We start from the raw sequence: 16,092 nt of genomic DNA, 5'->3' as shown, positions 1-16,092 counted from the left end.
AGAGGAAGTCTGCACAGTCTGGGAAGAGTAGCACAGCAGAGAAGGGCGCCATCCTCTCCGGCGGCCGGGATGCCACCGCCAGCACTGTCGTCACTGGTCCCGAGACCACCGCCAGAGTCATTGGATTGTCTGGAGTTGACCCATCACATACGGGATACTGCTATTCCGCAGGATGTAGGCGTCATGCACAGAGCCAGGGAACATAGCATTTACCTGCGAGATGTATTGGTCCACCAAACATACCATCTGTACATTCATGGAATGATAACTCTTCCGGTTCCTGTACACCTGTTCACTCCTGTGGGGGGGACCAGAGCTACATGGGTCCCATCAATAGCACCTGTGACGTTGGGGATATGTCCAAGAGCATAGAAGTCACCTTTAACTGTAGCCAAATCCTCCACCTGAGGGAAAAAAATGTAGCTCCTTACGTGTTTCAGCAGGGCAGACAGCACTCTGGACAATACGTTGGAAAACATAGGCTGGGACATCCCTGATGCCATGGCCACTGTTGTCTGAAATGACCCACTTGCAAGGAAATGGAGCACTGATAGCACCTGCACGTCAGGGGGGATTCCAGTGGGATGGCGGATTGGTGACATCAGGTCTGGCTCCAACTGGGTACATAGTTCCTGGATAGTGGCACGGTCAAACCTGTAGGTGATGATCAAATGCCGCTCCTCCATTGTCAACAGGTCCACCAGCGGTCGGTACACCGGAGGATTCCGCCATCTTCTCAAATGTCCCAGCTGACGGTGCCTAGGAAGGACAACAGCGACCACAGAGTCAACAAATTCCCAGGTATGTACCCACAGACACACAGAACACGACACAAAACTGTTCCTGTATGTGTGTTGACTGTGGGCCTAGGTATGTGTGACGCAGTAGTAAATGAAGCCATGTGGGCCCCTGAAATGGCAGCTGCCTGACCTCCAAAGTGGGACAATGGGATGTGAGGTATCTGCGCTGGCGTTGTACACCTTCGCGGTAGGCGGTCGTAGAACGCGGCGCAATGCTGCATTGGTTAACATTGGACCCTATGGGTCCCAGGAGCCAATGATGAAGTGCGCCGGCGGTGATGACACGCACCGCCGCGGACGTCACCGCCGCTGACGTGACCGCCATTTTCTATCTGTTCAATCACTCGATACCTGATCTTCGACAGGAGAGGACCTACACTGCAAGTGCTGCTGTGACCTCGGTCTGGAAGAGACAATGGCTGCTGCGTCTGGGGAAAGGGCCCCTGCCTTCACTGCTCAGGAGTTGGAGAAGCTCGTGGATGGGGTCCTCCTCCAGTACACGCTACTCTACGGTCCTCCAGACCAACAGGTAAGTACACAGGGAGCACGTTGTATGGGCTATGCTTGGGTGGAGAGGGCTGGATGTGAGTTGGAAGGGGGCAGAGTTCAGGGAACATGAAGGAGTGTGAATGCATGTGCCACATGGCAAGGGTAGGGATGGGGGCCACTCACATCGACGGTGCAGTTGGTAATGACTTCTCTTCTTCCCCTGTGCATGTCATGTAGGTCAGCGCCCACCAGAAGAAGGACATTTGGCGTGCCATCGCCAAGGACGTCCGGACCCTGGGGGTCCACCAGAGACAGGGCACCCACTGCCGGAAAAGATGGGAGGACATTCGCCGCTGGAGCAAGAAGACGGCGGAGGCTCAGCTGGGGATGGCCTCCCAACGTGGGAGGGGTGCCTGTCGCACCATGACCCCCCTGATGTTCCGGATCCTGGCGGTGGCCTACCCTGAGTTGGATGGGCGCTTGAGGGCATCACAGCAGACACAAGGGGGTGAGTACAACATCATTCAGCGGACTTTGCGCGCAGCGTAGGGGTGTGGGTGGGGGAGGAGGGGTGTGTGTTTCCCTAGGCCACGGTGAGTTACGTAGGCTAGGCCCCTCCGTAATGCAGGCCATGTGTCACTCCACCCCACCTCAGTAGAGTGCCAAGTACAGGTATACATGCCCCTGTGGCATCTATGTGTGCAGATGTCCACCATAGCCATTTAGGCCAGATCCCAGGAATTGCATCTATAGAGGCCAAGAGCACGGCGTAGTGCAGGGGGCTGTTGTGTCTGTATTGTCCGCCAACGGTAGCGGTAAGCCATGCACTCAAACTGTCTTTCTTCTGTCGTTCCCCCCCTTTTTCTGCTCTCCCTGTTCTTTTGTGCATCAGCATCATCAGGCGGAGGTACAGTGGCACCGGAGCACGAGGGAGCTGCATCCCACATGGCCATGGAGGGCCACACCACAGATCTGAATACACCAGTGGGACAGAGGGCGAGGGGAGCTTCACGTCGGTCACAGGATCACCAAACAGCGACACGGACTCGTCCGCCGATGGGAGCTCCCTTGTGGTGGCGTCACCATCTATGCCCCCCACTTCTACAGGTACAGCCGCCACCTCCCCTACCAGCACTGCCCTCCCAGCAGCCCCTCAGCGTTCGCCCCGTGCCGCTTCACCCAGGAGGGTGGGCATCACCTTCGCCCCAGGCACCTCAGCCCCTGCCCCTGTCACCCCTGCTGCCCTCAGTGAGGAGGCCATTGACCTCCTCAGGTCACTCACTGTTGGGCAGTCTACCATTGTGAATGCCATCCAGGGTGTAGAAAGGGAGTTGCAACACGGTAATGCATTCCTGGAGGGCATTCATTCTGGTCAGGCTGCCCTTCATCGAACCCTGCAATCTCTGGCCTCAGCACTGATGGCAGCCATTGTCCCTGTCTCTAGCCTCCCCCCTCCAACTTCCTTCACCCAGACCCAATCCCCTGTACCCCAGCCCATCCCAAGCACACCATTAGACAAGCATGCATACACCTCAACACACACAAGTAGCTCAGGCAAACATAAGCACCACACAACCCACAGGCACTCACACAAGCATCACCCACATACAGACACTGCAACATCCACTGCCTCCACTGTGTCCCCCTCCTCGTCGTCTCCCTCCTCCCTCCCAGTGTCATCTACACTCTCACCTGCATGCACTACATCTACAGGCACTAGGACTCGCACCAGAACACCCAGAACCACACCCTGCTCACCTGCACTCACCACCCCCACTAACATTTACACATCCCCTGTGTCCACTCCCAGTGTGTCTGTGACGCCCCCTCCCAAAGTACACAAACGCGGCCACTCACACACCCAACATCCATCCACCTCACGACAGCCTCCAGTACCTGCACCTGCACCCAAATCACCTAAAGTTACACCTCCTACAACCACCTCCTCTTCCTCCACTCCCAGACCCCCTCCAGCTACCCATCCCAGTCTTCATCAGCAACTCTTCCTCTCGAACGTTGACCTCTTTGCCCCCACCACCACCCCTCCAATTGATAGGTCCCGTAGTAGCACCTCAGCCAATAAAAGTCCAGTACCAGTGGTGCGTGTCAAAGGTGAGTGGAGTGCACCGGCCACCAGGGCAGCCAGTGTGACACGGAGCCAAAGCACTGCCAGTCCACCGCCTGTAAAGCACCTCAAGTTGGAAAGTGGCCGACGGGACAGGGTGAAGACTCCTGGTGGAAAACCTGCTCACAAGGGTCCCAGGGGGAGTGCCGAGTCAGCTGTGACTCCTCCAAAGGTGGTGAAGGGCCAGAGGAAGTCTGCACAGTCTGGGAAGAGTAGCACAGCGGAGAAGGGCGCCATCCTCCCCGGCGGCCGGGATGCCACCGCCAGCACTGTCGTCACTGGTCCTGAGACCACCGCCAGAGTCATTGCCCAGGAGGGCAGCAGTATCGTCACTGGTCAGGAGAGCACCGCCGGAGTCAGTGCCCAGGAGGACCCCGGCAGCCACAGCCCCGCTGGGCAATGAGGGACCGTCATGCCACACACCAATGCACAGGTCAGAGACCGCCATGGCAAAGCACCGCTGAACAGGGAAAACAACACCATGGTGAAGACCGCTGAACAGGGCAAAGCACCGCTGAACAGGGCAAAGCACCGCTGAACAGGTCAGAGACCGCCATGGCATAGCATCTGCTGAACAGGGCAAAGCACCGCTGAACAGGGCAAAGCACCGCTGAACAGGTCAGAGACCGCCATGGCAAAGCACCGCTGAACAGGTCAGAGACCGCCATGGCAAAGCACCACTGAACAGGGCAAAGCACCGCTGAACAGGTCAGAGACCGCCATGGCAAAGCACCGCTGAACAGGCCAAAGCACCGCTGAACCAGGGCAAAGCACCGCTGAACAGGTCAGAGACCGCCATGGCAAAACACTGCTGAACAGGGAAAACACCGCCATGGTGACTACCGCTGAACAGGGCAAAGCACCGCTGAACAGGGTAAAGCACCGCTGAACAGGTCAGAGACCGCTATGGCATAGCATCCGCCGAACAGGGCAAAGCACCGCTGAACAGGGCAAAGCACTGCTCAACAGGGCAAAGCACCGCTGAACTTGGCAAAGCACCACTCAACAGGGCAAAGACCGACATGCCAAAGCACAGCTGGACAGGGAAAAAACTGCCACATCAAGCATCGTTATCCCATGTGCAGCTGGGACAGTGACGGAACAGGAACCGTCACGGGGAACCTGATGCAGTCTGGGCACCATTCCCCCTCCAGAACCAGTGGAGGCTGTTATCCACTTGAGAGACTGTGGCTTTGCACTCCCCAGGATGTAACAGTGGGCAAGCCACCCACTGTAGAGACTTGAGAGACTGTGGCTTTGCACTCCCCAAGATGGAACAGTGGGCAACCCACCCACTGTAGAGACTTGAGAGACTGTGGCTTTGCACTCCCCAGGATGGTACAGTGGGCAACCCACACACTGTAGAGACTTGAGAGACTGTGGGTTTGCACTCCCAGGATACATCAATGGGCATGAAGCCCCGTCGTGGATCTGGCGTGGTGCTGTAATCCGGCTGAGGTGCCCCCCTTCCCTTCCCCCTGAGGTGCCTGTTGTATTTCTATCTGATGCCCCTGCAGTGTTCTCTCCGTTTGTGGACAGGTATCTAGTGTGGGCCTCGCCCATGTATTTTGGGCCCAGTGGTTGTTTACGCACATACTGCCAATGAGGCTCTGCAAGTTATTTTTTCAAAGTTTAGTGAGAGAATACTTTAGCCCTGCCCCTTCAGCCATCACTCAAAAAAACATCCGTACCTTCTTATTGCAATGCCTCCCTTGGGAAGATTGGATTTCACTCCTAATGATCCTGCTGTTCGAATAGCAGTCCTCTTTCTAGTGATTAAGTGGATTTTCCCCTTGCAACTAAAAGAGAAAGTGTAAGAAAAGTTACTTGCATGTTCCTGTGTGAGGCATCATTACACCTCCCACCGAGACCACAATGATAGTGATGGGTGAGGGAGTGAATGACATGCCTTCAAATTTGCTGCTGCCTGGTCTGAAAGGCCAATAAAAATATGCAGTGATATGTAAGAAATATGAAGTCCTGAGTGCCGGTAAGAAAAATATGAAATAAAGTTAAGACTTTGAATCCTGGTAGGGCCAGAATAGCCTTCCATTCTTTCAAGTTTTATCCTTTATATACTTCCTAGCAGCTCCTTTACTTCATTATCCTCCACACACACTCCTTTAAGCACAGAATTTGCTTTACTTTGTCAATATTTCAACAGCAGTCTATTTCCTTCACACACTTTTGCATGGAATCACAATTAAAATTGGAATAAGTGACTACTGTAATGTGCACTCTGCAGAGGCCAACAGTGGTATGAACATGTATTCTGAACAACTTTATTTCCAACTGACAGGCACAGTGAGAGTTTTTCACTACCTTTCAGTGTTAAGTCCAGAGGTCTCAGTCTTGGTCCATGTATCAGTGGTGCCAAAGAACTACTTTTATAATTTTTGCACAGCACACCATGTCTTCCCTTTTGCAACAATCCAGCATGTGGGTGCAGTATTCAGTGTGTTTGTCCATTCTCACACTCACTGCTGCCAACCTTGTGATTATTGGCATCAATCTTCTGGCTAGATTCCAACATATTCATAACACAGATGCCCGGATGATTTTTTGCTTGTGTAAGCATGGACCTATCTCTGATAGACACAGGAGTTCTATATAATTTGCATGGGGCACTTGGCGTTTCCATAGTCCAAACGTGGCTGCACTAACACTGTAACTATAGGGGTGTGGTGTTCTGATGCAATATAGATAAGGTAGTTGCACAATAATTGGCTATCTCGGATAGCTGCATCCCACTGAAAATTCCAATCCAAGGTGAATGCCGGCTTTAACAGTAAGCCATGTTCCATTTGCCATGTTTTTGTGATCAGAAATTTTGTTTTTGATGGGCTCAATTTAACAAAACTATAAACCATCCATTAGTGTACATTTATTATGACAACAGCTAACCCAGCATGCATGGGACACCTGCTAGTGTACGGGTGGAGGGTGCCTCAAATAACATTTTCGTCATGTCGAAGAGGAAAATGGTTTTAAAGCCATTTTAACAATAACCCTTATGTGCTTGATCTCCGTTAATGACTTTTCCTATTATAAACAGGGTCCCGGTTTTATGGTATATATTCATTTAACATTTCCATCTGTATTTATCCATATTTATTTTTCGGCCCTCTTATTGGTATTTATCCATATTTATTTTGTGTATTTTAATAAATGATGTTGCAAAATAGTATATTTCCACATTTATTTAACTGATGAACATTCATTTATACTTTATTACCTTTTGCATTTTTGCTAATTTGAAAGACATCACAAAACGTGTATATATAAATGCACACACTCACAGTATATTTGAGGGAATCTTGTTCTGTTTTTAATTCCCCATGCTCTCTATCTGCTTAGCTGTTGGCTTGTAATTCATGAAAGACAGCATGGAGAGTTGCTCACAAGGAGTTACATTTTCAATATTTTTCCACTTTAAAAATAGGCACAGACAGGAAGCATTGTTTTCTGTCTGTATTTATCTTTAAAAATCTGTAAAAATGGAAAACTGGGAGCCTTAATTACAAAATAAACAATGACCTTACATTGAGTGTGCATTGTTATTGTATTTTGTTTATGATGGCACCACAAGCCCTGATAGAAAAGGGAATTAAGCTAGTGACATTGCAAAAGTAATTAAGGCATGCAGCAGGTGCTGTAAGGCAGTTTCTCAATCATTACATGAAATATTGAAATGCTGCACACAAGCTCACCAAAACATGGACAAGTCCCACATAAGCAAAATAAAACCTGGCAGCTATAATCTTGCATTTACAAACAGACAAACATAAACCAGTCTCCAGGATCCACAGATTTGCAGGTTTTACTGGCACACATATTGCCAGCCTAAACCCTGCTCTGATTTGCAATTTAGATAAGAGCATGTGTGAGGCAGAACAATAAATATAGCAAACTAAGGAGAGCTGGGGGCACAAAAACGAAAATTAGCAGCCCTGACCCAAAATGTAACATCCTCTTCTGTCCCAAACACCGAACATTCCAATAGCAGGGGGAGAAAAGAATAAAGCCATTTAAAAAGCTGTTAATGCTTACCTGCCTGTGCAGAATGCAGCCGATGGAAACTCCCTCGCAGCCAGACAGTGACAACCAGAAGGGGCGACGCTAAAGATGAATCGAGGTATCCTCGAGGGTGAAGGCAGCAACCAGGAAGAGACGTGAGGTGAAACAAGAAGCGAAGTGCAGCAGTGAAGAAGCACTGTTCTATCAGCCAATTTACGAGCTTTATGCACCAAAATTCCCGGCACTTCCTGCATCTGTGCTGCTGTCCATTTGATTGGTGAAACCTCAGTGCTGACGTAATTGCTGATGGTGCCTCGAGCTGATTGGCTGCTGTGCATATTTACACCAATCAGAGAGCGCAATTTTGAAACAACTGAGGAAACACCGAAGAAAATGTGCTTTCTACGTCGAAAGCAATAATGGGAGCTGAACAGGTGAGGTGGAGTACGCGCCTCCCCTGAGAAGATGCCGGGCCCCCCCGGGGGTGCGCCCCACACTTTGAAGCCCTATGATGTAGAACCTTCTAGTAACTCTTTTTCCCAGTTGGGGGCTATCACTGCACCACATGGTCGCATACTGCAGCAAGCCCACCATGTAGTATAGGTGGAGGTTGGGTAGCACCAATCCCCCATCAGCTAAATCTAACTTTAAGACCTCGAGGCGGACTCTGCATCTCTTACCTGCCCAGACTAAGGATCACAGCAGTTTATCAGTCTGTTGAAAAAGAGAAGAAGGCAGTGCACAAAACAGGTTTTGCATAACATACAGGCATCATGGGAATAAAACCATTTTACTAAGTGCAACTCTGCCCATTACCGACAACAGGAGCGTGATCCAAAATTGAACATAAGCTCGGAGTCCATCCATTACTCTATCCATGTTCAATTTGTATTGAAGTTGAGGAGAGTGGGCTATTTGCATGCCAAGAACTGAAAGGACTTGGTCTCTCATGTCAACCCTACCAACGGCAACGCCGCCGCCTCAACTTTTGTCAGCCCCGCCATGGGTTACAGTATCGTCTTCCGATGATTGACCTGGAGGCCACATATTCCTCCAAAGTCAGCCATCATCTGTAACAAACGCGGAAGCGATCTTTCCGGGTCATTAACATACACCAGGGCATTGTCTGCATACAGCAATACAACATGTGTTCTGGTCCCCACCTTTATGCCCCACCTTTTTAAGCCTGCCCTCAATTGTATAACTACAGGCTCCATAGCCAACGCAAACAGCAGCGGCGACAGTGGGCAGCCCTGCTGTGTGCCCCATTCAAAATCAAACGGGTCCATTACTATCATCCCCGTTCGCACCTGTGCCTGTGGCGTTGTATACAGCCGACACACCTATGACAGAAAGTTTAGTCCAATGTCCATTCTGCATAGCACCTCCCTCCCACAGGTAGTCCCAGGACAAGGTATCAAACGCCTTTTCCATGTCAGGGCCACTAACATGGCATGGGTTGCAGAGTCGCACGTCTCATCTATTACATGCAATAACCTCCGCAAATTTATATGGGTTCCCCTCCCCGGAATGAATTTGCATTTGCATTTGCGGGTTGCCAGTACTTTTGCAAGTATTTTTACATCGACATTGAGCATAGATAGTGGTCTGTGGGAGCCAGGATCCACTGAATCCTTCCCTGATTTTGGTATCATAACTATCAGTGCTTCCCTCATTTGCGATGGCAGTGAGCCTTCTCCGTGGGCTTCGCAGAATGTTTCTAGTAATCGGGGATAACCGTTGCAGAATTTGCATGGTAAAACTCAGATGGCATACAATAGGAGCCTGGCGTTTTACTGTACACCATGGCCCCCAAAGCTTCCTGTAGTTCCTCTAGTGTTACTTTCCCCTCTAGCTCTGTCTGTGCCTCAATAAGCTGGGGAATTTTGAGCCCATCAAGATACATGCACATCTGGCCGCCATCTCTGCTCTTCGGCGAAGTGTATATGTGTTTCAGGTGATCTCGTAAAAGTAGATTCACACATACTTGGCCCAAATACATCTCCTCAGATGGTCCCTGAGGTGACAGGATTATTGGTAAAGGCTGTTTGTGCTTAAGGAGCCAGGCCAGCATGCGCCCCAGCGGTCTCCCTTATGGTACAATCGCTGTCTGTAGTCCCTACGTATATAACTATCAAGCCTATTCCAAATAGCTCCTATTTTTGCGTGCATCTCGCGACAATCTGTCTCAGAGACATCTCCACTGGCCTCTCCGTACTGGAGAGCGGCCAGCACATCCTCTTGCTGTGTAAGCTCCTGCTCCAGTTTTTCCCTAATGCCATAGGATTTACCAAAGCTCTTGCCTCTAATAACGACCTTTAGGGCCTCCCATTCTATGCCGCGTATCCGGGTTGTAGACCAGTTCACGCTAAAATATCCATCTAGTGCCGCCTGTATATCTCCCATATATTCAGGGTCCCCGGGTAGCTCAGGCCGCATTCTCCACAGAGGAATCTTCGGTCTAGGTGTATGGGTCTCGCTTTCTAATAACAAGGGGGCATGATCTGATAGAAATCTCACCTGATAGGCAACATGACGAACATCCAGTGTTGCGATGTTTGCCAGCACAAATCTGCCCAGTGTTCTATGTGCCCCATGTGTGGGCGTGTAGCAGGAATATACTGTGGAGGTGGGGTGTAGCTCCCTCCATATATCTACGAAGTGCAGGCTACTCATGACCTTGCAAAGTTTGGCTGTCATATGTGGCTGAGTGCCCAGTTTTGGTGGGCTGCTATATAAAGGGCTACCCAGAACACAATTAAGGTCTCTGCCCAGATGACAGGCATTCCCATGTAGGGTACTAATTCCTGTTGCAGTGTTTTAAAGAACTCCACATCATCCGAGTTGGAGGTGTATATATTCAGGATGCAGAGTTCGTGCCCATCCAATTCTCCATGTAAGAATATATAGCGGCCTTGTACATCTGCTGCTAGGCCTTTGAAGTGGAAAGGCACCCCAGAAGCAACCCAGACAGAGACCCCCTAGCAAAGGAGGAATATGTTGCCTAGTACAACTGTCCCCGGCACTTTTTCTGTAGCTTTTGTGCTTTACTATCCATCAAGGGCATCTCCTGTAGGAAAGCAATTTGGGTGCCCATTCGTAGGTGTGCACTCTATATCGCTTTACAAAAGAGTTCAGCCCCCTTACATTGCATGTAACAATTCGCATTAAGGTACTCATCCTGAGCTAAGTCTTCCAACAGTCGCAGCTCCACTTCCTGACCTCCTCTCCACACCCTGCCCATATCTGCCCCAATCATGTATTCCAGTCCAACGCGCACTCAACAATACAACCCAACAATGCAACTCCATGTCCTCTCTTCCTCACAATGCATACAGTACCCATGGGTATGAAATATAATACCAACTGCATCTCAAAATCACATTCAAAATCAACATCCCCAACTCTCCCCAAGGTAATCTATTGTTGAAGTAATTTTGTTGAAGTAAGTCAGTAGAGGTAATGTTTGAGAAATACTGAAATGTAGGCAGTTGGTCCTTATCTAGCTCATTGTGTTGGAAATGAATGTAGAAAACCTTATCTATGAATGTTTGCTAATTTTTGTGCAGGTTTTAGTTTTCATTCTTATTACATCAGTTTGATTATTATTCATCTCATGTGACTTTGCCCTATACCACGCACGCCACCACATGAGCACTCTCGAGTTGAAACTATTTTACCAGTGCATTAGATTGGTAATCCATCCTGAGCCACCATCCAAACTCTGTGCTGCTGTGGCTCCAAATATAATAATAGAATGTTTAGAAGTGAAAAGAGAAAAAGTCTACATATTCACAAAAATCTGTTTCCATATCTTCACATAGGTCATATCAATAAACCTGAAAAAAACAGTATGCTACATATTATTTATATTTAAGTCTCTGTAAGCAGCTTTTTGCTTTTTGTAATGTGTTAGCTGGGTCCATAAATAAAAATCAACTGTGATATTTTGAAATGTAGGTACCATTTTTTTCACACCAGCTTGTGTCTAAAGGATAGTTAATGATCTCCTGTCTTGAACTGATGACATGTCCCTTACACAGGAGGGTTTTTGGTCATTATATGTCCATTAATTTTTACTTTAATTAGAAGTTGTCAGACCTAAAGACTTATAAGACAGGCACAACATGTCCATTTCCTTAATGAACCTAAATTATATGTGAATTGAAAGCAAGGAATGAAGTAAAAAAAGCCTGCTACCTACTGAGGTGCCCATAAATTAAACAAAGCACAAGAAATACTGTGATGTAATGCACCAGTTAATCCACCAGTGCCATCTCACATTGAATGTGGAAATGGTTGAATGTTAGAAAAGACCCATACCATCCAAAGTGTCCCAAATCAGAAAGTAATCCAGGCACCCAATTACCCACTGTTGCAGAAAAACAGATTATCACCTTATTGCTCTCTCTTTTTCTATCTCTCTTTCTCTCTCTCTTCTGCCGTGCATCGCAGAAGTTGGCCGCAGGGCCTAGCCTGCGCCCAGGCCCTGCAGCCATCCCCTTATAACCACCCAACCTCAAGCCACAGGTTTGGTCAACCCTCTACAACTTCCTACCCCAAGCCACACACACCAAAGGGGGTAGGCCGCAGGCCTGTCTCTGCAGCCAAACCCTATAAAAATCCTACCCCACGCCACACATGGCCTTCAGCCCATGCGCGTCACGGGTTGGCTGCATGGCTTGGCTATATTTAAAAAATATGCAGGGAGGCCATGCAGGCCCCTCCCTCCATGCCCCAGGGATCACCACCTCCCCGGGCCTACATAATTTAAAAGAATAGGAGGGGTGCGCAGACCCCCCACCCCGGGGGCCACCACTTCCCTGGGGCCACAATAACCAAATAAAAGGGAGAAACTGCATGGACCCCACCAGGGCCTTAGGGACCACCAGGGTTATATTTGGCAAAAAGGCAGCTTCTGGTCCCTGGGGCCCAAGTGGGGGGCAGAGCGGCCCGGGATGAATTAAAAACATGCTTTTTTGCCCTGGTGGGGTACCTGGGGCACCCCTGCACCAAAGCTAGGTAATTAGGGTAAACATAATGCTTAGTCGCGTAAGCTCTCATGATTCTGATGAGACTACTGGATTTTGGGTGGCAGAATCGCCTGTGGTGTGGGAGATTGAGTCTGACTCACTACAGGTGACACCTGTCACTACAATCCGGGCTTTGTTCTGGCTAACTAGCAGTGCCTCTTCTCTACCCAAGGACGGGAATGATTGGGCAGCCGGTCGCATTACATAATTGATTTCTCAGGGAAACCGTGGTCACTAAGGCCGCGTCCGTTTCTCTCAGTTACATTAGTCTCAAATACACAATGACAAACAGAGGCAGTAGAGGTTTCAACAATGCTTTAATAAAGCGACTGCATCTTAGATAGCAAAGCATGGACAGCAATAACCAGGATGATACAGCATGACAAGATTAAAATTGTGACAAGGAGAGTAAAGCATAGAAATAACACTACCATATTGTCACTAAAGTCAATAGACTAATTCCTACCTAGGTTATAATACAGCACAGCGTGTTATGCTCTAATTCTGCCCTTCAGCTTCCCCTGGGAAGACATCATCCCCCATACCTGAGCAAAGGCCTGAAGTCTGCATAAGCAGCTGTAGCGAAACATACAGTTGTGGTTCTCTGGCTGGAATCTCCCTCTAGAGTTTAAAGTGGTATGTTTGACTAACATTTTCACTAAACTATAACATCCCTTTAACCTTTGTTTTTTTCAGTGCATTTCTAAGTGTTTTTTTAAAACTGTACAGTAAGATATTATTACAGTTCCTATAACAACACGGTTTTGTCAGTGAATGTTTTTTATAATGTAAACAAGTTGACATGGGGGTTGGGTGAATGTGTTTAAAAAAAAAAAAGAGCGCTGGGGCTGCTGCACTCCATGCAACCGTCCACAACATTAACAAATGCCAGTTGGTTCCCATGCTCCTTCTAGGGGCACCACCAACACCAAAGCAGTCACTAAAAAACCTTTGAAGGGCATTTTTAAGAGGTCCTTGTCTGGAGCAGTAAATAATGAATGAGTGTTTTGTTTTTATAAGTTTTCTTGGGTGCCCCAGTGCCTACCCAGAGCACCCACAACTTTTTCAAATGTTGCGGGCCACGGGGTGTGTGGGAGCTCTAAAGTCCCCATGGTCCCTGCCAGCTCCCCATCCCTGCTGATGGGAGCAGCTGTTTTTTTTTACTCTGGGCATCCACAACATGTCAATAGCTAGAGGCTGGGGGATACTCCAAGGCCTCCCAGCCACTGCTGGCTCTCCGGCCAGCATCCATCCTGGACTATTCTTTCCTATACTTCTGCCCAGGGGTAGCAGCTTTTTCCTCTGCTCCTGCCAGACAGGAACAAAGTTGTCTTCCCTGCCCAAAAGAGTGTGAGCAGGGAATGAAGTTACTATTCCCTGCCGCACTCTCCCGTGTATGGGAATTGGGTTCCCAAGACACTCTTTGGATCAAGCTCTGAGGCATTGAGTCCAAGGAGGTGGTCTATAACTCCGGGAAGAAGCCGCATACCCCTCCCCGAGTTTGTTAATCAGCCCTAGAGTTTTGGGTCACTGGGCTCTTTCAATGGTCTGGGGAGGGTGGTCAGACACATCTGCCCCATTCTAATAAACACTTCAGCCCCAGGGATTGGGGCCCAGGGGCCTTAAAAAGCTTGGGGAAGGGGACCGCATGCCTTCCCATCCCCAAAAATAAATCAGCCCAAAAATGGTGAGGAGAAGGGGGCTGCACGTCCCCTCCCCACATGTCCCTCTCCCCTGATTTAAAAATCAGCCCCAGGGATTTTAGTCACCTAGCTCTTTCAAGGGCCTGGGGAGGGGACCACACACACCCTCCCCATTTTTAAAAACACTTCGGCCACAGAGATTTAGTCCCCAGGGTCTACAAAGGCTTGGGAAAAGTGGCCCAATGCACCCTTCCCAAAAAGTAAATCAACCTAAAAAGCAGCAAAGGGAGGGGAGGCTGCACATCCCCTCCTTAAAAAAACTTCTGGACTCAGAAGATAGAGTCCCCAGTGCCTTCAAGAGGATGGGAAAGAGGGGGAGCTGCATGCTCCCTCCCCATAATTATTTAATTGACCCTCTGGGATGGTCATTGGGGCCTTTATAAAAACAAAACAACAATCGCAACCTTCCGCCCCGGGCCCAGACGCAGCTTGTTTTGCAAATCGGCACTGATTTAAAAAAAAATGTTTTTGGCCTCAGTATCCCTATCCTGCTGTGCCCCTCCAAGTGTTTTTTAATACTTTTTTCACAGGACAAGGGACTGAGGGCCAGATGTACGACACGATTTTGCAGTCCCAAACTATAAAAATTGCCTTTTGCGACCACAAAATGGTCTTGTTGGATGTACTATCCCTATATTGTGAGTCGGTATCCTGTTACTGAGTCACAAAATAGGGATTGCGACTCACAATTAGGAAGGAGCGCTCCAAGAGCGTCCGTTCCTAATTGCGACTCACAGGCTCATTTATGATTGTTTTGTGACCCTGAATGCGGTCGCTAAACAAATCAGTTACAACCAATTTCAAATTGGTTGTAACCCATTTGCAAATGAGAAGAGGTCCCCAATATTGCCAACATTTTTCAGAGCAGGCAACAAGCTGCAATAAAAAAAAAAATCTTTATTAACAAAGCAATCACAGGCCTGGTGGTCTGCTGACCCCAGCAGGCCACCATCTCTGTGATTGTTGCCATTCACAAATGGGTCACAATTTGTAACCTACCTCATGAATATGTGACTCATTTGAGAATCACAAACAGTGTGGTTAATACTGTTGTACATTTTCTAAATATGAAAAGGGGCAGATGCGATCACTGCTGCACCTTTACATTCAGTTACATACACAGTTGGCTGATATTAATGGTGCATGGGTCTTGAGGGCCAACCCCCTAATCCTCAAACACCAGGAAGTCCTGGTACAACAAAATGAAAATGAGACTCAGCACATATATATAGCCAGTATTATTAGGAAAGAATTTCCTTGTGTATCACATATCCTCATAGGATGCCATGTGTCATAATCTTCCACCAGTCAAATCTTCATCATTTGTTTTGCCTTTATTAATTCATGATATAAATGTCTATATGTAAATTCAAGTGGTGATCAAACTGGCCTTAGCTTATTTCATGATGTAATTGTCCATATGTAGATTGAGTTAATAATCAAACTAGCCATAGCCAACGTGTTACGTCCTTACAGACTTCTTCAGGGCTAGAAACATACAAACATATATATTTTTTTAAAAATATATTTTATTAATCTTTTGTTTCTTTACATTTACATGTTTGCTAGTCTACATTTGTGGCACGCATTATACATGTTTTGTTGCATATTACTTTGGTATTGTTAACATTTTCTATGCATTCGTTAGTACTTGGTGTTAATATACACATCCCTTTGACAAGCCGTGTTATGCACTTCGCCATCCTATACTATCGACTTAATTCACGTATGTGATCAATCAACTTAAACCCGTTCTACGCTGTACTTTGAGTGGGAGAATGGGAGGGAAGCAAAATAGGAAAAAGAAAAAGAAAGGAAGAGAAGGAAATAAAGGGGGGGGAGGGGAGAAAAAATGTAAGCAAAATAGGAGAACAACTTTACGGCATTATGTGGGTGGGATTTGTAGCTATTAATGTTTGAGGAAT

The 16,092-nt window shown here is 48.0% G+C and overlaps 1 protein-coding gene across 1 annotated transcript in view; it reads right to left on the bottom strand.

Annotated features, from left to right (window-relative positions):
* LOC138293952 (uncharacterized) overlaps nt 1-9,870 on the bottom strand; it is an 84,088-nt gene extending 74,218 nt beyond the window's left edge. Inside the window, exons 1-2 of the mRNA XM_069233220.1 lie at nt 9,650-9,870; nt 7,465-7,761 (exon numbers count right to left, since the gene is read on the bottom strand). Of these exons, the coding sequence (XP_069089321.1) occupies nt 7,465-7,761; nt 9,650-9,870 (518 nt within the window). The remainder of the gene's footprint in view (nt 1-7,464; nt 7,762-9,649) is intronic.
* Nucleotides 9,871-16,092: the final 6,222 nt, after the last annotated feature.

The sequence above is a fragment of the Pleurodeles waltl genome, chromosome 4_2 (assembly GCF_031143425.1).
Source record: "Pleurodeles waltl isolate 20211129_DDA chromosome 4_2, aPleWal1.hap1.20221129, whole genome shotgun sequence".
Lineage (NCBI taxonomy): Eukaryota > Metazoa > Chordata > Amphibia > Caudata > Salamandridae > Pleurodeles > Pleurodeles waltl.
This window is presented reverse-complemented; position numbering and strand designations above follow the sequence as displayed.